The sequence below is a fragment of the Leuciscus leuciscus genome (genome assembly GCF_965113295.1).
Source record: "Leuciscus leuciscus genome assembly, chromosome: 19".
In the NCBI taxonomy this organism is placed as follows: domain Eukaryota; kingdom Metazoa; phylum Chordata; class Actinopteri; order Cypriniformes; family Leuciscidae; genus Leuciscus; species Leuciscus leuciscus.
Genome location: NC_138743.1, coordinates 2654656 through 2677425, shown reverse-complemented (window position 1 = coordinate 2677425; position 22770 = coordinate 2654656). Strand labels below are relative to the sequence as shown.

Sequence of the window (22770 nt, the reverse complement as noted above, 5' to 3'; positions counted from 1 at the left end):
CAACATGGAATTACCATTACCAAATATTCATGTGCATACTATTTACATATTACTCCAAGCTACTTCCAAAATACCATGGTGCATTTGCATATACCATGTTGTTTTGAGTATTTACTTCAGGATACTTCAAATAATCCCAATATTACCATGGTACGTGTCCAAAAACACATGCTTTTATCATAGTAGTGTCCAAAAATAGTGATCAACATATAGACATGACCAAATATCACAGTATTTACTTAGGAATACCATGGTATATGAACTTTGATATGGTACTAATGAATACCATATACATGGTATTACATTTACATAGTACTCCAAACTATACTATGGTATATATAATGGTATATACAAAAAAATAAAACGGTGCATTTATATTTACCATGTTATTTAGAATATTTACCCCAAAGTATTAAAAAAAAAATGGAACATGAGCAAAAAACATGGTATTATATTTAACAAATACACATGTGCTATTATATGTACGTACTATATCAAGATATAAATGACTAAATATCACAGCACTTAAAAATACCATGGTAGATGAACTTTGATATAGTACTGATGAATACCATATACGCAATTATATTTAGATAGTACTCCAAACTACTTAAAAAAATACCATGGTATATATGTTAAAAAAACATGGTGCATTAATATATACCATGTTCTTTCTTTAGAGTATTTATTCCAAAGTACTTACAAAAATTCCAATATTACCATGGCACTGAATAATTACCATATACCTATTGTACTATTTACATGTCACTCCAGAGTATTACAAAGATTACCATGGTACAGTGTCCAAAAAATAATACTATGGTACTAAGCGGTCAGACAGACCAAATATAATAGAGAATACCATAGTGTATGAACTTTGACAAGGTACCAAACACACATGTGCTACTATATTTACATATTACTCCAAGCTATTTCAAAAATACCATGGTGCATTGGCTAATACCATGTTATATATTTAGAGTATCTACTCCAAGGTATTTCAAAAGATCCCAATATTACCATGGTGCATGTCTAAAAACATGGTATTACCATGGTACTGAATGATTTCCATATCCATATAGTTACATGGCAAATTCCAAATGATTATGAAGAATGTTTTGGTAAAGCTGATCCAGAGGTGTGTTCATTCAGAGATGCAGATGTTTCTTTCTGAAGGGGAGACACACACACACACACACACACACACACACACACACACACACACACACACACACACACACACACACACACACTCAGCACTGTCTTCATGTGCGCCATGAGTCACACAGTTCAATGCGCTCATCTTAAAGAGGCTGAGAAAGTCGTGACGTGAGCGGTAAAGATTAATGACAGGCTTTATATCAGCAGCATTGTGTTTCAGCTCTTGTTCATCCTCACCTCACTGCAAACCTGCATGACTTTACACTGGCAGAAAGAAACATGCAAACATTGTGCCTTATAGGTGAACAACAGCTTCACTGAAAAAATACTTTTTAAAAACAATTTTAAGTAAAATTTTACTGCTACTGTTCTGTACAACTTACATGTTATTATCAAGTAAAATCGACTTACTATTGAACTTAACATTCATTTGACTTTTAATTGAAGTATTTAAGTAAATACTACTTAATTACAATTTAATTATTTATGTTGCATATAGAATTAAGTGACATCTACTTAACTAAGTTTAATAAATGTAACATAATTCACTTTTCACTTGATATATCACTGAATTAGATACTCGGTACACAGTATACAATGACGGTAACATTCGATAGATTGTTTTTGTCATTTTAAGTAGAAAATGAATCCAGATGTCATAAAATGACAAGTTACTAAACCTAACAACAAAAGCAATGATAAAACGGTGTAAATACAGCTGGAAAACAGTGAAAAATCAACCTCATTAATTATTCATGCCCCAGTGCATGATGGGAACACCAGTATTAGATAAACTGAGTAGGTTTTACTTAATTTTATATTGTTGAGATTTACGCTTTAATTTCTACAAGCTTGATTTTAGTACTAATATAGAATTTACTTCGTTTTTTGAATTCTTGCCTCTCATTAGTCATTACAAGTAACTTGAGTTATGTAATCAGATTACTTTTTCAAGTAAGTAACGCATTACTTTTTTAATTTACAACAAAATATCCAAGTTACTTTTTCACATTTATTGATTGACAGTTCTCCTGTCCTCATGTTGAGAGAAATAAAGTGAGGAGGTGTGTGTGTGTGTGTGTGTGTGTGTGTGTGTGTGTGTGTGTGTGTGTGTGTGTGTGTGTGTGTGTGTGTGTGTAAACATGATGGTTATTGTAGTTCTAGACTAAATGTGAACATGTATTTGCTCATCTCACTTGCACGAAAACATTCAGTATTCCTCAAAATGAATAAAAACAGTAAAATACAATCTCAGAATTTTACGCAAAACTTTTATAATGAACTATATTAAATTACACAAATATACTTTATGTATTTAATCTCACTTTATTAATCAATGTCTTTGCTGCTGACCTTCAAGATCTAATTCAACCATACTAATAAGCAAAAATTACTTTAGATTAGATTTAGAAATAAGAGTGTTGAACTTCTCCTGTCTCCTATTGTTCTGTAATGCAGAATGGCTGAAAGGTTAGTTTGAGCGGCGCCCTCTACTGTACAGGAGTAAACATGCGTTTCCTTCAGCCTGAGGATTATTCACTTCACTTTTGGTGTGAAAGGGCCTTAACATTAGCCAAAAATATAACTTTTTTTCTTGTTCTTAAAAAACAAACAAGCAAGCCCAGCCCAGGTGAGAAAAAGTAACGCAAAAGTAATGTAACGCATTACATTTCACAAAATGTAACTAACGCAATTAGTTACTTTTTTGGGGGAGTAATGCAATATTGTAATGCATTACTTTTAAAAGTAACTTTCCCCAACACTGCTCACACTGTCAAACTCGTCGTAGCACTTGCAGTTGCTTTTTAAAATGTGTTGGATCGGGATCACCAATGCAACACGTATAAAAGAAGGAAATCGGACTGAATGTATAGTGATAGTGAGTGATAGTGATAGTGATAGTGATGCTGGACTAACTACTCTTTGAAAGTGCATGTTTTTATAGCTTGTTATTGTGACGTCACGTGTGTGTATGAGCTGATCCTGAAGCAGTGATGGACGTCTGTGACCTACAGGCTGTTATCCTGTCAGGAAGAGTCAGGAAGAGTGTGTGTGTGTGTGTGTGTGTGTGTGTGTGTGTGTGTGTGTGTGTGTGTGTGTGTGTGTGTGTGTGTGTGTGTGTGTGTGTGTGTGTGTGTGTGACTGAGAGGTGGAAGCTGTTTCATCGCATTAGTGTTTTCAGGGCTGATCTGTGCTGATGCTCCTCACACATTCGGCTCAGTGTTTGTTCAGATCGTTTCCTTTTTTTTTGTTGCATTTTACAAACTTAAATTTACAACTTTTTAAAAGATTAAAGTTTTAAAATCATGAACATGTCCAGTCCCTCAGTGTTCTTTTGTGAAGTATTATTTATATACTATTATAGTATTTATTAATAGGCTATATTGAATTATCCTTTTTTTTGTTGTTGTATTTTTAATATATTTTCATTTAAGTTTTTTCAATTTTAGTAATTTTGTTGTGTGCATGTTTTTAATAATTTTTTAACAATTTAAACATTAACAATGATTATTACTGTAAATGTTGTAAAAATATATTTCGCACTGTTAGTTAATATAAGAAGTAATGTTAACAGTGAGAGGGGATCGTGCTGAAGTGTCAGTGTATCTCACTGCTGTTCTCGTGGTTGAATGAGCTGAGAGATCAATATACTGTGAGGCCAGACACAACACACACTCATCTGATACTCACACACACATCGCCTGCAGGCTGTGTGTGTGTGTGTGTGTGTGTGTGTGTGTGTGTGTGTGTGTGTGTGTGTGTGTGTGTGTGTGTGTGGTCCTGGTAAACCATTATGGGGACACAAAAAGATGGCAATATCCGAAATTCTGGAGACATGTTTTGGTCCTCATGAAGAAAACAGCTTATAATCAAACAGAATGAAGTTGTTTGAAAATGTAAGGTTTAGGGGTCGGGTTAGTGTGTGTGTGTGTGTGTGTGTGTGTGTGTGTGTGTGTGTGTGTGTGTGTGTGTGTGTGTGTGTGTGTGTGTGTGTGTGTGTGTGTGTGTGTGTGTGTGTGTGTGTGTGTGTGTGATGGGTAGGTTTAGTGTAAGGGGACAGAATATGTCTATGGAAAGTCCCCATAAAACATGAAAACACTACATGTGTGTTTCTGTGTGTAATGGTGAGAATTCAGCTCAGAATAAGCCAATCACTGAAAAGTGTTAGATGTCAGATGTATTACAGCTGTGTGTGTGTGTGTGTGTGTGTGTGTGTGTGTGTGTGTGTGTGTGTGTGTGTGTGTGTGTGTGTGTGTGTGTGTGTGTGTGTGTGTGTGTGTGTTAAAGGGACACAGTTGCATAACAGAATGGATTAAACGGTTTGTCTATGTGACGAGTCGAACTGAAGAAGGATGAGTTACAAAACACTCGTTCTGCTGTTCAGAGAATCATGACCATCAGTCGCTTCTCAAATACTGTCTTTTACTGGTGAAATCAGATTCATTTGTACTTATTCTGTAAATTAAGCCTTTTTTCCAGGAATATATTGCTATTAGGTAATTGGGTAAATGTATTGAAAATGTGTCCAGTCCAGGTTGCATAAAAGCTAATATATTATTTTGCATAAAGGCAATGAAGGTGTTTTTTTTATTTAAAAATTTTTTTTAATGCATATTCCCACCAGATGTTTTCATGTCTTTATTTAGTTAATTAGGGGTTGCATCATGTGACCTGAACATGCATGGTGAGATTCCCTCATTCACACACACACACACACACACACACACACACACACACACACACACACACACACACACACACACACACACACACACACACACACACACACACACATTAACTGCACAGCTGGTTTGTGATAAAGGCACACACACAAATACACATTTTCAAACATGATTAAAGTCAAGCTTGAAACACAGGGCTTGATGTTCTCTCACACACTGCCATCTGCTGGAGACTCTGAGACAGAGCGCATTCATCCCAGTCATCATCCCAGTCATCATCATCCCAGTCATCATCCCAGTCATCATCCCAGTCATCAGTCATGCTTTGATGATATTTCATCTGCACATGTTCTCAGCGCTGCATCTGTTCTGGGGTCAGTTTAGTGAAGCAAACACACACTGAAAAGCTCAGCTGATCAAACATCTGCACAGATTTTAGCAAGCGTGTGATGATGACAATATTTCCTCTTTATTTCTTAGTTTTCTAACGCTGGAGTTTTCACTCTTTCAGACGCTCATCCTCGTGCCAGGAACGAACAATGCAGCTTTTAATAGAATATGTGTGTAAAATATTATTTTGATAATATTTAATTTCTGAACTGTACTGTTAGATTATTTATTTATATATTATTTTCAGTTATTTATTTATTGTTTACAGTTTGCTCCTTTTTTTACTCTACATTTTCCAGAATTCCCGCAGACCCTCTTTATACTGGGAAACATGTAGATTATAAATATGTGTGAATATTATTTGGAGAATATTTCATTCTTAACTTCTATTGTTATATTATTATTGTTTTTTTCTACTCACTATGATGCTGTATTGAATTGATTCGATTTTATTTATTTAAATGTATTTATTTATATTAATAATTTGTTAATTAAGTTTAATCTTTTTTTTTAATTTTAACGATTTTACTATACATTTTTATTTTGAGGAAAGAAAAATAATCTGTCAATAGATAGGCTAACAACACAACCTGTCTAATAAATATCTTTATGGTTTGTATAGTAGGGAAATGCAGGGATTTTCGTTAAATCTACTAAATTTCTCTGACCAATAGATAAGCTGCATTTAGCAATAGGTAAATCACAGACAATATTGGGGGGAAATGGTTACCGTTATTATTTTTATTTTAGTACAGGTTTCAGACACCATTCAAAACACGGTGACGTAGGCGGGGTCTTCCGGTAGATCCGGTCTGGATTCTCTCGGTAAGGACTGTGTGACCGGAGTAAATAATACTATGGCGAAGGCTTAGCTCTCATGTCACGCTGCTTGGTAACAAAAACACTGTGATAGAAGAGATACAATATAAATAAAAAATAGTTAATCACTAATTAAAATAGATTTGGATGTTAAAGGCTGTTTAAGTCCTACCAACGTGACTTAATTTATAGTAAAATCGTTCAAATTTAAAATAATAAATAATATTAAACTAAATTAACAAATTATTCATATAAATAAATACATTTAAATAAATAAAATCTAATCAACACAGTACCATAGTGAGTAGAAAATAATAATAATAATAATAATATAGCAATAGAAGTTAAGTATTAAATATTCTCCAAATAATATTCACACATATTTATAAGCTAAATTTTCACATTAATATTAATGAGCTAAGCCTTCAGCATAGTAGCCCACTTAACAACGGTCCAATCAGGTGTGCCTGCTGGCCGAACGTCATGCTGGCTCATTAATATTCATGAGACAGGTTCTCGCCGTAATAGGATCCGTGAATTTGCTCCCGTTAACGGTTGATTCCAGTCCGCGTATTTTTACGTGGACTTCACGGCATTGCGTCACGTTGATGAATTTGAAGTGATGCTGCTGAGAGGCGCATCCATCGTCCGCTTATGATAAACAAATCTGCGCCAGTCGCTGTCATTCGCGCGGAAATCACGAGCGGTGCCGAAGGATTAACGTTACCGGGATTTTAAAGGGGTGATATATTGAAGAAAATACCGAATTAGGAAAGTGTCTTACATCAGCTGGTGTATGTGTGTACATATACACACACACGCACGCGCGCGCGCGCTCATACTCAGGTGGGCCAACGGTTTTTGCGCGTGTAGTCTCGCGCACAGGACGGTTTGCGCGGCTCGGCATGATCGGTAATGCACGCGCTCTTCCGTTCGGTATCCGCACCATCCCGGGGTGTGACCGATAGACACGGATCCGTCATGGCGGGTCCCGCATTCACGGGAGCGCACGGGACCTGGATCACATCTCGGTTACGGGAGGACGCATCATCTTCTTCATCATTATCATCGTCGTCGTCCGCGGAGAAGCCGCGCAAACGGAGAGCCTTTAACCTGGTCAGGCTACGGCAGCCCACCGCCCCCGGTAACAACAACACTCCGTTTGTGATCTCCGGTCATATCAAGCACATCTGCAGTAACTGCAGCCGCGGGAACGACATCCGGGACGGTGAGTGATGATGATGATGATGATGATGCCTCGTATAACGGGCCAAAACTGTTTATTTTTTATCTGGTTTATGCTGGCCTTTTTAATCCTAAACTAGTTAAAGGGACAGTTCATCCACACATGAAAATCCTGACATCATCAAGTTTCTTTCTTCTGTTGAACACTAAGGAAGATATTTTGGGCCTCATTGATATCCATAGTATTTATCTCCCCCATGATATATATATATATATATACAGTAATGTGCAAAAGTCTTATGCATATTAATATCTCGTTACACCATATATTGATTTGAATTAGTTAATAGAAGTTAAATCATAAATATATTCAATTTGTGATTTTATTTTTGAAAGCATTCTCACTTTACAGCATTTTAACACAAGTGCCAGTACTTAACATGCCTATAAGACTTATACATTTAATTATTTAGCAGATGCTTTCATCCAAAGCGACTTACAAATGAGGAGAAGACAACAATATGTAAGTGCTGTGACCCTTCTCAGTTTAGTCCAAGGCAGTACGTTTTTTATTTTTTATTAAATCGCTATAATAGAGAAAATAAAGTATTAGTATTAATAGATCAAGTTTTAATTACATGCTTGATTAGTGGTCATATTAAGTGTACTTTATTTGTGTTACAAGTACATTACAAATTCATTACGAGCATCTTCGAAACATACAAGCAATATACCATCATAAGTGTATTATATATTTGATTAAAACGTATATGCTCAGTAATACCTTTGGCTTATTCCAAATATTACAAATTCCACCGTTAATGTGACAACTGGCAACCAGTGCAGGTTTATGAGGAGAGGAGTGACGTGTGCTCTCTTCGGCTCGATGAAGACCCTCTTTCTGCAACATCTGGATCAGTTGCAGAGGTTTGACAGATGCTGGAAGGAGAGAGCATTACAGTAGTCCAGTCTGGAGAGAACAAGAGCTTGGACCAGGAGTTGTGGAGCTCCGATAGGAAGGGCCGGATCTTTCTAATGTTGTATACGGTAAATCTTCAGGACGGGGTAGTTCGTGGTCTGTGAAGTTTAACTCCATGGTTCCTGGCTGTCCTGAAAGGAGTTATGGATGATGATGAACATATAGCTGAATGGAGAAATTGTGATGTAATGTTGGGTTGGCCGAGACTAGGTTTAGTTGAAGGTTATGGTGTCTGTCAGGCTGAGATGCGATCAGCTCCCATCGGATCATCTGTCTGGAATGAGAGGTAGAGTTGTGTGTCATCAGCATAGCAGTGATGGGAAAAACCATGTTTCTGAATGACAGATCCTAGTGATGTCATGTAGATGGAGAAGAGAAGCGGTCCCAGCACCGAGCCCTGAGGCACTCCAGTACTGCAGTAGATGTTGGGTCTTAGGGCCCTTTCACACCTACCTTGTTTGGTCCGGATTTTCTGACTTTTCTGTTTGATCCGAATCAAAATTACAGGTGTGAAACCTCTCCCGGACCACAGTCTGGACCAAACAGATTAAATTTGGTCAGACGAAAAGAGGTAGTCTCGGTCCGGATCAAACTGAACAAAGGTTTGGTTAGTTTCTAGTGTGAACGCATTGTCTGTATGGTTCGGACTTTCAGAACATTTACAGGAAGTTCCGGTGGTTCCCGCAGGATTGCTCGCTCTTCTCCTTCTTTCCTGCCGGCGACGATGAAATGTTCGCACAACGAGGACGGTCATTTGGCGAATGTGAACTAGCCTCGAGTATAGCTGGTGCTGCAGGGAGTAATGCCGTAATAATAACAGTATAGTGGCAACTGGCAACGATATGCGTCTGTTCATTCATTCCTGTCAAAGTTACTCGCCGAACTGACAACACGCTGACGTCAGACGCACGTCCGTTTACAAACCAGTCAATGTCGAGATGCAGCCCACATAGATGATGACGACAGGACACAAGTGTGTCATGTACAGTTCTTTAGTGCGCTCGCATAATTGCACTGTGAAACCAAACCAAAACTGACCGAATGTATACAATGTATCAAACATGACCTTTGGTTCGTACCTCGTGCGGACTCTCAGGTGTGAAAACGCCATTACACACCTCACCACTATATGCCACACTATATATATACTTTATATCGTTTACTTGTAGATAATGTGTTTGTATAACAATATAAGTATACTGTCCAAATAAAATGAATTAGACAATGTACAGAATAATGTATTACAGGGCTCAACATTTAAGGCTCAAGTTATGTGCTTAAGCTGTGCTTGAAAAAGGGGTGACCCCGAATAGTCGAAGATTCGATGCTTTGATTGGAGGAGCCTGATTCGACTACCGATCTCACGGTCGAATCTTCGCAGAGGTGTTATGAAACGAGGCTCATGCCACTTTGGCTATATGAGGGCGCTCAATGTCTGATTTCACATAGAACTAGCTTTTATGTCAATACGTTAATATTCAGCCTATTATGATAATGCTGTATATAAAAATGTGCAAAGAAAGAAGCTTTTAATTAATATTTTTTAACGTGCGTGAATAAATTCAAACACCCCGTGACAGATTTAAGTTTCACTTTCAATCCGTGACCGACAGAGGAGCGTCTTCGCGGCAAGGATTTAAATCTTTAACAATGTCTGGGATAAGAAAATCTAAAGTGTGGATGTACACCATCAGAAAGGATATTCTCCAAGGCTGGATTTAGCATGAGGAAAACCATGATCGCACTTCTGCCGGCCAACGTTAACAAGTTGGTTTTCCACGGGACATTCTAAAATGCTTAACGTGAAAAAAGCTTTTAACGTGGCTTAATGTACACAGTACACACTTTATTAAGAAACCATACTATGTGCAGGATGCTGTGAACATGTTTAGCTAAAAAGACTGCCACTCCAGTTTAGCATTTATTGTTGTTTCTGCAGTTAAAAAGACAAAGTTGAAAATTCTGGCTACTATCGTTATTTTAATAATTTCTTTATTTTAATTGTATTTATTGATCTGTCAGGGTTATCTAATCTAACTATTTGTGGCTTGTGTTTTGAATATATGTTCCCCTGCACTTTAGGCATTTTGCACACATTTGCTCCTCATCTTGTGACTTATTCTGATTTATTTCGTTTTGTATTTTTATTTATTAGAAAGGTATATTCTGTTCTAATTTAATTTAGTAAATTAATTGTTGATTTTTTCGGTGCATGATGCATCGATGTTGTGCTGTACTTAGAGCCTGCTCACACAGGTAATTTAGCCGATTTAATTTGATTTGCATGTGAAATGTAAATCCTGTCTGCAGTGTGGCCTTTCTGGAGTTATTTATGTTATTTCTTAGTTTTATTGGTTTTTATACATTTTCTTCTATATCTTTGTGTGATTTTCTGTACATCGCGGCTTTGAATTGTTAAAGCCCCGCCCCCATACACATGATTTGACTATTAGTCGACTATAGGCAAGACTTGACGATTCTGATTCGACTATGAAAATCCATAGTCGGGGACACCCCTAAATATAATTTTTTGTAATAAGTAAAGTACAAGGGTTTCATGTTTATTGCATTATTTTAGTGTCACATGTTACCCTGATGATGCTTTGTTATAGTGTGCACCATTTAAATATGTAGTATATACTGTATATATTTTTTTTTTCTCAGTATTGATAATTTCTTATATTATTACACTGTCACTAACATAAGAATGTCAAGTGTGAACTAATATGCTGGCATTGAACTTTTAAAAGGCAAATCCACGTTTTATTACTGTTGTTTTTGTCTGTTGTTTTATGCTCTTGTATTGTGCGCTGTTGGTTATGCGTGATGACCCACATTCATTGGTCAGATGTGGAGCTGAAGTGAATGTTCAGCAGTAAAACCCCTTCTGGAAAAACAAGCATCATTCTTTCCTTTTACCTTCTGCCTGTTTTAATGCGCCTGAAGCCTATTTTTACCGCGCCGGCACCGACAGCCGGGTGGAGAACGCATCCAGAATGCTTCCAGTTTTCCCAGTGGAAGTTTCCAGTGATTTCAGTGCAGGAGCCATTTTTGTTTGTGAATTTAGCTTTTATATAACTTCTATAAATATACTTTTTATATTTATATATAACACTGCCCATTCATAATTTGGGGATCGGTATGATTTTTAATGATTTTAAAAGAAATCTCGTCTGCTCATCCAAGACTGCATTTATTTGATAAAAAAATACATAATCTGTTTTCTATGTGAATATATAGTAAAGTGTAATTTATTCCTGTTATCAAAGCTGAATTTTCAGCATCATTACTCCAGTCTTCAGTGTCACATGATCCTTCACAAATCATTCTAATATGATGATTTGATGCTCAAGAAACATTTATGATTGTTATCAGTGTTTAATGTTAAATGTTCAAAAAATTCTTTGATAAATAGAAAGTTCAAAAGAACATAATTTATCTGAAATAGAAAGGGGAGAAATAAAAAAATGTATACTTTTATTCAGCAAGGATATATTAAATGGGTCAAAAGTGACCGTAAAGACATTTTAATGTTGCAAAAGATTTTACACTACACAGAGTTTTTTTTAACTGTCAATTAATCAGAAAATTATAAATTTTTAGAATTTTAATTTTAGACATTTTTTTACATAACTGTTTTCAAGATTGATAGCAATGATAAATTTTTCTTGATCATCAAATCATCATATTAGAATGATTTCTGAAGGATCATGTGACACTGAAGACTGGAGTAATGATGCTGAAAATTATAATCATGATTATATATTTATGTATTTACATATTTTATACGTGAGACAGTCGCCTCCCCCTTCATCTAAGAAAATTAATGTTCTCTAACCTATTTTATTTGAGTTACCTAATGGAAAAGGTAATAAAAAAGGTCTGAAAACTTCAGCGTAATCCTATACGTGTGACACAAACTGGGAAGAAGGGGGAAAATCCTGAAGACAGTTGCATGAGTTTTTCCAATTACTTGATCCTAAAGGTATTTGGCCGTGACATTTATTACGCAATTATTCACTTACTTTCTAAACCATCTAAATTCTTTTGGCTCGTTTACTTGATTTATGAGCTTGACTTTTTAATTGCAGCTTCTGGAAATTGTTAGTGTAATCCTGCTAGTTTTATAGATTTGGTTTGTAGATTGACTTGTTTAGGGAATAATTCACCCAAAACTGAAAGTTGTCTTCATTTACTCGCCCTCATGTTGTTTTAAACTTGTGGAGGTTTCTACTTTATTGAATGCAAGATTTTTTATTTATTTTTTTCATGCAATGAAAGTGGTTATTTTTACTCTTAAAAAGCACCATTAAAGTGGTTCTGTTGACATACGGTAGCTTGGACATCTTTGACAGGGTTCGTACAAAGTGCTTAAAGTGCTTGAACTTTACTTTTTTGAAATGTAAGTCCTGGAAACCTCTTGAGAACAGACATATTTAAGAAAAGGCACTTGAAAAGGGCTTGAATTATTGAAAGACAATATATGTAAAATTAGTGTTTAATTTTATTGGTAAAACAATCTTTTCACTCAAAATCTCTAATACAGTTATAGAGCCATTTCACATGGTCATGAGTGTGATTACTCATATAAATATCTAAATATATGTTACAGCTTTTATTCTTCAGGTCAATCATATTCATGGAAATAAATCAGTTTGAATAAGGAAAGCGATAAAAGTTTGGTTAAAAATTGGTTAAAGTTACCACAGTCATTGCATCTCCTGCACTTTATTATTTGTACCCTTTTGTTTTATTAGTTTATTTTTTATGGAGCTTATAATATGACAAAATGATTTGAATTTGAATTGTGTAAATTTGAATTATTTGCAAGTGTAATCTAACAAAATTGAATTTTAGGTGGTAGTTTAAATAGTTCTGAATTAGATTTTTTTTTAAACGAATATTGAACATTTGAAATTTAACAAATTTAAATGTTTTTATGGCTGAATTTTATAGACATGCATTTTCAAACAGCTAGTTTTTTTGTTCTGAATTCGTATACTGCAAATATTCAGTTTAAAAAAATACAGATTCAAGTTTTCAAGATGAAGAAATTCGGAACTTCAAATTCAGTTTTCTAAAATTCAATCTCAAAAATTCAAATTCAAAAATGCAGATCTTACAGAAAGTAGGTCACAGGTCATCCACAGGGAAGAGTAAAGGATCTCAGATAAGTCGAACAGAGCATTTTGGCTGCACTGCAGTAGTTTTCTGCCGCAAACGCGGTGGTGGTTCAAGAGAATCCGTGTATCTTTCGTTCAGTCATTTTTTTATTTAATATTAAGAGTAGAAAAATGAGAAAACAGCTTGAGTATTAGATTTCTAATATTCTAGTAATAATAGTCCTCTGCAGCACTTGCACGGAGCTTACAAAACGCGTGTATTGCAACTATAGGCTACATTTAATTTTCTCATCAAACAACTAGAATAACGAATGGCTCGGCACAACAGAAGAGCTTAGACAGGGCTTTCTCTCTGTGTAGACCAGCAGTTGGTCTGAATTTGCTATAACCTATAGCCTATTTTCCGGACTGTATAGGCTAAGTCACGTTTTATCATGAAATGCTGTGATTTATTCCAAAGTGACTCCGGCATATATAATGCATTTAACGTTAAATAATGTAAATGTTGACTTTCAAAAGTAGGCGCGCCAAGAAGGCTATTCTCTGTATTTTGGTTCATTTTTGGTGAGCGCCAGAAAGATCTAAAGCAGGGGTGGGGAACCTTTTTCCTATCAAGGGCCATTTACAATTTTTTAACATTCTTTAAGGGCCATTGTAATGAGCAGGGGCGTTTCTAGGTTTTAAAAACACCAGGGGCTGAGCCTGAAACATCAGGGGCTGGGTAACAAGATAACATGATTCGATACAGAGAATAATGTATATTGTAGGCCTATATGCAGGGGGCAGACTGGTTAAAAAATTCTGTCCTGGCACTGTAGCCACACCAGCCCATATTACCACACAGACACACACATTCAAATGTGAGGTAGTTCGGGGGCATGCTCCCCCGAAATTTTTTTTGATTTCTCTGACTTACATATGTGCATTTTAAGGTGTTTGAATGCCAACATTTTTTGATAACAATAGCTTTAAAAGCATGTCAGTGGGCAGTAGCATAAATTATTTGTCAAGCAGATAACAGATTCTTAAACATGAGAATGAGGATAAATGTTGAAATGAATGATCCACACTAGAAAATGGAAATGCAAAATGTTTCTGCTTATTGTTGACAATACACAACCACATATTCCAAACAGGAATTGCCTTGAATGAGAAATCTTTCAAGGATTATTTTGCATAGATGTAAACTTTTTAGCATTAAAGATTGGTTTCAGCAACTTGTTTCTTTCTTGAGTTAATCAATGTTTTTGGCACTATTAAATCAGTTCAATTAAATTTCAATTGTTCACTCATAAAGACAGTCACTTGTCACCATTACTGGCCTAATGATGCAAGTTGTGCAAACACAGACAAGCGGAGTGATAGAAACTTTGAAAAGGCTGATGCTGGTGAAATATTCGAACACATTCGAGGACCTTATATATAGGCTACATATCAGAGTTAAATAGGAATACATTGTAATAATGTTAATCAAGCAGACTAAATCACACGACTGCGCAGCAATATTTAAGCTCATTATACAAAGGAAATAATACCGATCTAGACAAATTGGGTTGCTTATAGTTAAAAGAATGTCATGAACGATCATTTAGGCTAGATGTAGGCCTATTTTTCACATTTTTGGTCACAAAATATTTAGTCAGTTTTGATGACTTTGCAATATTGATAAAATGTTAGAATATTAATAATGAAAATTTAGTAGGGCTACGCCAAAATGTGTAACATTTATGTAACCTACAAAGGAATACAAAAGCCCCAACATAGAGTTTTGACGCAGCTTTAATCTCCCTTTTAGTTATTTCAATACTTAATTGACGACAGAACACGACGTTACATGCTAGTAGTGTATTTTGCGTGATACAGGGCGCGCCGCATTTGCGTGATTGAAGAGTGTGCGCCGCGAGCAAACGGCTGGCACGACGTAACGTAAGTAAGTTAGTTTTTCTGTTTTACTGACATATAGCCTGACAACATCTGGTCTGACAGAAGACTGTGCGGCGGTGCCGACTGCGTTATTTTTTTTTAAACCGGTGTGGCGCGCTCGCCCCCGTAGTTCATCCGTGAGAAACCTGAAACCGGTGCTTGAACTTGACCTCAGGTGACTCATTAACACTCGCGCTACTGGCCACGCCCTGCTCTCACGGCTCGTGGACTCGTGCTGCTTGCCACTTTGCCTATTTTGTGTTTTCTATCACAGGAAAAGTAATTGCTGAGATTTTTGTTTCTGAAGTTTTTTTTTTTTTTGGGAGGAATTGACTCGCGGGCCGCATCAAACTGTTTTGCGGGCCGGTTACGGCCCGGGGGCCGGACGTTCCCCACCCCTGATCTAAAGAGACCGAGACGCGCTAAAGCAGCGCATCATGTTGTTTTATTTATTTTTCAATGACATGATATTTTGTAGTCATTTTGAATGTACACAAATAAAAATATACATTTTACTGTTTCGAATGATGTCATATTATCTGTATGACTATAAACAACAGAGTATTAAGTTATTTCCCAGCAGTGGAACAAATCCAAGTGATGGCGCCAGCGCATCGCGCTCTCACACAACATAGTGTTAGTTCTGGCGTTGCTTCATATCGCAGACTGTTCATTATCAAAATGAAACACAGTCAACCAAACATATAAAAAGTTATTCTGCCTAATTTAATTGGTCTGTTGTACAATATAAAGGGCAAGCTGTGCCGCACACAGTCCTACTTGTTATTCCAAACATTTCCCTTGCTGTGAAGACGCTGATTTAGCCTATACGTGTATTTTGGGACTCAAATGCTCTGTTCGACTTATCTGAGATCCTTTACTCTTCCCTGTGGATGACCTGTGACCTACTTTCTGTAAGATCTGAATTTTTGAATTTGAATTTTTGAGATTGAATTTTAGAAAACTGAATTTGAAGTTCCGAATTTCTTCATCTTGAAAACTTGAATCTGTATTTTTTTAAACTGAATATTTGCAGTATACGAATTCAGAACAAAAAAAACTAGCTGTTTGAAAATGCATGTCTATAAAATTCAGCCATAAAAACATTTCAATTTGTTAAATTTCAAATGTTCAATATTCGTTTAAAAAAATCAAATTCAGAACTATTTAAACTACCGCCTAAAATTCAATTTTGTTAGATTACACTTGCAAATAATTCAAATTTACACAATTCAAATTCAAATCATTTTGTCATATAATAAGCTCCATAATTTTTATGTATCTACTAGGGCTGGCACTTTTTATTCGATATTCGATTATGCATTCGAACATGACGTGAAATATCCGAAATCGAACTATAAATAAACGATCCGGTTTTTAAAGTGCCATGTTTTGCGCATTTTTAACAGTCTATGATTAGACCGTTTTCTTTTTATTTTATTGTTTGCCATCTCATCCAGTAGCGGCCGCTCTACACGTACTGTAGCGTAGGCCCATGACCACATCAAGCCAATAATAGCCAGCTTGTTTTGAAAATGGAAGATAACGACAAGACTAAAGAGACTGCGCTGTAATTCCTGCCTATTACACACACACACACACACACACACGACCCACAGAAAAGACGCGTGTCAGTATCGAGTTCTCTTTCGGGCTTGAACAAACCATAACACACACATTATGCCAAATGTCCGTTTTGTCGAGTGTCCTCATAAGAGCAGTCTTAAATTATTTAAATAAAGTCTTAAATGAACGTAGAGATTTGTGAGAAAATGGGACGCGTGTCAGATCGCGTCTCTGTCTGCAGCGGCTGATGTCCGTAAGAGAGTAAATGACTCACTCAGACCCGGCACCAGGAGGATTATTATACCGGTAGCCTAATCATGAATGCACTCCGCTATCTTTTAACACATCTCCGTGAAGCGCAGTGAAATTCAGCGACCATGTGGCGTTTCTTGATGGATCGAGTTGTTCGTTAACTTCGTTTTACATTTTACTCGTAGATATTCGAATATATTCGAATACATTGCTTGATATTCGATATCCATTCACAAGTGACAACCCTAGTATCTACTTATCTTTTTTTATAATTGAAAAGATAATAAAGAAATTGTTTGAGAAGTGAGATCTCAGTCCTTGAAAACCAAGAAAGTAGTGCTTCTGAATCCTGGAATCTCTGTGAAACAGTTCGGAAAACTATGACGGCAAATTATGTCAGAATTTTCATATTTGTGTCTTACTCCTTCAAAGCGTGTTTGTGTGTGTGTGTGTTCAGCAGAGGGTGCGGAGCGTCTGGCGGCGATGCGCTCGGATTCGCTGGTTCCCGGGACACACACACCGCCCATCCGCAGACGGAGCAAACTGGCCAGTCTAGGGCGACTCTTCAAACCCTGGAAATGGAGGAAGAAAAAGAGCGACAAGTTCAAACAGACGTCTGCAGGTTCGTCTTCTGCCCGAAGATGTGTTCGTTTATACACTAGCGCTTAATTTTTTATTGTTGTTGAAAGATGTCACTTTTATGCTCACCAACCTGCGTTTATTTGATTAAAAATAAATGTTGCTGCTTAATGTTTTTGTGAAAACCGTGATACACTTTATTTTTCAGGATTCTTTGATGTTCAAAAGAACAGCATTTATTTTAAACACAATCTTTTGTAACATTATAAATGTCTTTATTGACACTTTTGATCAATTTAAAGGTGCAGTCTGTAAGATTGACAGCTAGTGGTGGAAATAGGAACCGCAGTCCAATTCAAAATATGGGAGATGGTTGTTTCTCCCGCCTCCTCAGACTCGACACTCACACGGGTCGCCAGTTTGAGACACGCAACATGCAGAATCACAGACCAAAACAATAACACACATTCCAGTCTCGAAACACACATTTCAGAGTAAAATAACTGGCAGTGGAAGAGTTTCTCAGAGAAACGAGTGTGTGAATTAGCATGTGTCCTCAATATATGCAAACATAATATGGTATTTTTATGCTTTAGTAGAGTGAAAAAGTTACATACTGCACCTCTAACCTTTAATGCATCCTTGCTGAATTCAAGTTTCAGTTTCCTTTTTTTCTTTGTTTAAAAAAAAACATTATATACTTCAAACTTTTCGATGGTATTTATCAGAATTTGCACAAAAATATGAAGCAGCACAACTGTATTCAACATTGGTAATAATGAGAAAAGGATCATGTGACACTGGAGTAATGATGCTGAAAATTCAGCTTTGATCACAGGAATAAATTACACTTTACTATATATTCACATAGAAAAGAGTCATTTTAAATTGTAATGATATTTCACAATTTTTACTGTATTTTTGATCAAATAAAAGCAGCCTTGGTGAGCAGAAGAGACTCTTCAAAAACATTCAAACGTTAGTGTGAGTGGTTTTGTGAATGCTTCGCAGTGCTGGAGAGGAAGATGTCGACGCGTCAGAGCAGAGAAGAGCTCATCAAGAGAGGCGTGCTGAAGGAAGTGTATGAGAAAGGTACGTGTCTACATCACACACACTCATAATCAATGTAGTTGGCAGTGACATCACATTTATGACACTCTAAGTGAGACTAGCCGTGTTTGCATTACCCTTAAAATTGCGCAAATTAAAATTGAGAATTGAATTACGCCCAATGGAAACACGGCAATTTCGCAAAACACTCCCATTCATCGCAAAAAAGTGTTTACGTTCGCATGAGGAGGTTTTTCAGGCAATTCGAAAAAACTATTTCGTAAAACTGCAATGGAAACAGTTTTTGCGCATTTACAGTCACTTGACGTAGACGACAGACAGAAGACGAGGCAGAGTTCTTTATTAAATTCATAAAAGACAAAAGAATTGACCGTTCGCAAAGACCCGCCCCCTTTAGTTACTGTTGCTATGTCCGACAAGCCACGCCTCTCTCACGCCACATCATGTTCTCACACCGCGGAGCAGAGAGTACACTGACATCACACTGAGACAGGACAGACCAGGGAACTTTTGATATGAAACAAAGTCTCACCTTTTAAATTTGGTCATTTTTTTTTTACAAAATTTAAACAATAAATACGGTTTTGTGTCTCTTTAATGTGTCTGACAGATCGCTCAGTTAAAGCGGCTCGTGAACCGATCATCTCTTCCTTCTAGTTCATTTATAGCATCAAATAAACATGAATGAACATCAGAAGGAATGTAGTTTTAACCGCAGAAAGACGTCAGTACACTCCGTTTCTCAAGTTCAAATCCTCCAACATTACTCTACTAACTCTCCTGACTGCCTTATCAGACAGAAATGGCGGATTATGATTGGTCAGATCGCCTGTCAATCAAACTCCCTGCGAAGGGTCCATTACATGAATACTGGATTCTAAACCTCAAAGAAATGCCACAATCAAGACCTCGAAGCAGATATGAGGGAGAAACACCCAGAAACACCTCATATGTGCCAGTCACAAGTATAAGGGTCTTTCCTTGCCATTAATGCTGGGATAACACACATACTGTCTGTCTCCTTCTATTAATAATAATGGCTAGTGCGGCGGCTGGGATATACTGTATATAAACCATATAAACCTACCAACATCTGTTGCCATGATTTTTGGAAGGATTATCGCGAGAGGAAGAAGTGACGTTTGAGTCGCATAACATCGGTTAATGGAAACGCCGTCATTCCGCAATAGTTTTTTATCGACATTTAGAAAAAATTGCTAAAGTTTTGCACAAATCTGTAACGGAAACACACCTAGTGAAACATCTTTCTCTCTGTCAGTAGAGGAGGTCAGCGGTGACGTGAGTGACCTGGACAGACATACGGTCATCAGTCCAGGATCAGAGTCAGCTGACCCCAGTGCCACAGCAGCAGGTGCGTTACAATCCACTTTCCTTACCAGTTCAGCTTTTTCCCTGAAGTCCACTTGTAATGTCAGTCGAGGTTTCTTGCTCCTAAAACAGCCGTACTTTGGTCTTTGAGGATCTTTAAAAAAAAAAATCTCATAAGGTAATTCCTGATACTGTACCTGTATTTCACACTGATGTGCATCATCTATTGATATGCAAATGAGGGTGGTTATATGTTAATGAGATGCTGATTGGTGTCAAACATGATGTTTTTGCTGTATAGTTTCAATAGATTGTGAGAAAATATATTATTTATATATGTATGTATATATATATATTACTGTTAAAAAGTTTGGGATCAAAAAAAAAAAAAAAAAATTCAGCAAGGATGCATTAAATTGCTCAAAAGTGACTGTTTTTATAATGTTTCAAAATATTTCTATTTCAAATAAATGCTGTTCTTTCAAACTTTCTATTCATCAAAGAATCCTGAAAAATAAAATGTATCATAGTTTCCACAAAACCTTTTTTTTATATTGATAATAATCATAAATGTTTCTTGAGCATCAAATCATCATATTAGAATGATTTGTGAAGGATCATGTGACACTGAAGACTGGAGTAATGATGCTGAAAATTCAGCTTTGATCACAGGAATAAATTACACTTTACTATATATTCACATAGAAAACTGATGTTTTACATTGTAATAATATTTCACGATATTTTTACTGTATTTTTGGTCAAATAAACGCAGGCTTGGTGAGCATAAAGGCATGTTCACAGCAGTGGACGATATCGTTCTGTTTATTATAACCGCTGCAGTTTTGTCGTCTGTCGCTTTAAATGCTCAAGCTCTGGAAGCAGGATGGATTCTGATTGGCTGAGAATGTTTTTATCATTCTGAAAGGGATTCTAACGATATCGTTCCTCCGTGCCGTTATCATTATAGTATGTTGTGGACTCTGTTATTCTTTTATATTTAGAATGATATTTAGAACTTTAACGTTATCATCCTTGGTGTGAACGAGCCTTAAAGGAATAGTTCACTTAAAAATGAAAAGTCATCATTCTCCAAAATATCTTCAGAATTTTAATTTGTAAGTGAAGTAGACCAATATATATATTTGAGGTGTTGGAAATACTTTGTCTCATTCTCTCGTTCTCATCTAGTGTCGTTCTCAGAGATACAGTCGCCTGGAGAAGCGGTGGCGTGTCTCTCATCTCAAGCCCCGCCCCCTGTGAAGCCGTTGCCTAGCGACAGCGCTGACATCACTAACGTGAGGCCGTCGTCACTGAAACAGCCTCCTGCCTTACCGCCGAAGCCATACAGCAGAATACCCAGCCATCTCACAGGTGACGCCCATACACTGTAAAAAATATGGATGTAGTGTGTGTGACATCACCTGTAGTGTTTCTGAAGAGCATTTTTGAAGCCCAAAGTGGGCGGAGCCAGCCGACGCCATCTTGGCAGCGCGTCACTCCCGGATAAACGTTAATGTGCAGCGAGGCGGATTAGCTGAGGTGACGTGACACTAACAGACAGCAGACAAACGGCTAGTAGTGACATCAGCCGCAATCCACCTGTCACTCAAGTGGCCACGCCCTTAATTATGCAGAACTTTAAGGCTTAATATAATTTAAACGGATGAGTTATAAAAAAATCATCCCCCTCACAGTCGTCATGAAGGGCAACATTAGCAATATAGACCAAAACCACTTTTTGTACCAGACTGTAAACATGTTTTATTCTGCTGTAAAGTTGAGCATTTTAACATGGAGCTCTATGGGATTGAGTCTCTTCTGCAGCCGGCCTCTAGTGGCCAGTCGATTTAACTCACTTCAGTGTTGGCTTCACGAGAGAGAGCATGAAAACCATCAGGGAAAACATAACTCTGTCTCTTCTTCTCTTCAGAGACGCTTGCCAGACTGTCACCGCCTCTGCCTCCAAAGAAAGTGATGATATGTGAGCCAACGCCCTCGTTTGCCCTCAAATGCCTGCCATCCCACGCACACACACACGCACACACACACACACTCACACACGCTCACCCGCAGCAGTTCGCCACCCTGCCGCTGTCTCTGCACCCGCCCAGCCGCATCATAGAGGAGCTCAACAAAACACTCGCGCTCACCATGCAGAGACTCGAGAGGTGAGGACACACACTCCACACTCACACTCACACTCTCACACACACACACACACACACACACACACACACACACACACACACACACACACACACACACACACAAACAAACACACACACATTCTTGTACATCTATCTTTATGAGGACATTCATTGACACAATGCAATCTCTAGCTCCTTAACCATCACAACTAAGTGCCTAACCCGACCCCTGACCCTAAACCGACCCTTAACCTCATTATAACCTTATCCCTAAAACCAAGTCTTGACCCTCAAACAGGCCTTTAAAGGCTCTCAGAAACTGAGGACCGGCCAACATGTCCTCACTTTACTCTCTCTGTCCTCACTCCACTGGCCTAACACTCAAACTGGTCCTCACAAAGATAGTTGTACAAGTACACACACACACACACACACACACACACACACACACACACACACACACACACTCACACTCACACTCACACTCACTCACTCACTCTCTCACACCTACTCACACACACACACTCAGTCACTCACACAAGTGCTGTTTTTGTCCGGAA

The 22770-nt window shown here is 37.3% G+C and overlaps 1 protein-coding gene and 1 long non-coding RNA gene across 5 annotated transcripts in view; one reads left to right on the top strand and one right to left on the bottom strand.

Annotated features, from left to right (window-relative positions):
- Positions 1–22770, top strand: part of phactr1 (phosphatase and actin regulator 1) — a 34974-nt gene that overhangs the window by 1313 nt on the left and 10891 nt on the right. Inside the window, exons 1-6 of one of the 4 annotated variants that reach the window (XM_082147215.1) lie at positions 6398–7281; positions 17539–17703; positions 18672–18752; positions 20011–20103; positions 21252–21434; positions 21994–22231. In XM_082147215.1, coding sequence (XP_082003341.1) covers positions 6969–7281; positions 17539–17703; positions 18672–18752; positions 20011–20103; positions 21252–21434; positions 21994–22231 — 1073 coding nt within the window. In that variant the 5' untranslated portion in view covers positions 6398–6968. Of the gene's footprint in view, positions 1–6397; positions 7282–17538; positions 17704–18671; positions 18753–20010; positions 20104–21251; positions 21435–21993; positions 22232–22770 lie in introns of those variants that run through there. The other 3 variants (XM_082147216.1, XM_082147217.1, XM_082147218.1) reach the window with 3 other exon arrangements.
- LOC309482148 lies at positions 4082–4997 on the bottom strand. Its single transcript, XR_014200233.1, has 2 exons — positions 4908–4997; positions 4082–4856 (listed from the first exon to the last, which is right to left on the bottom strand). It is a non-coding gene; the product is annotated as an uncharacterized lncRNA (long non-coding RNA).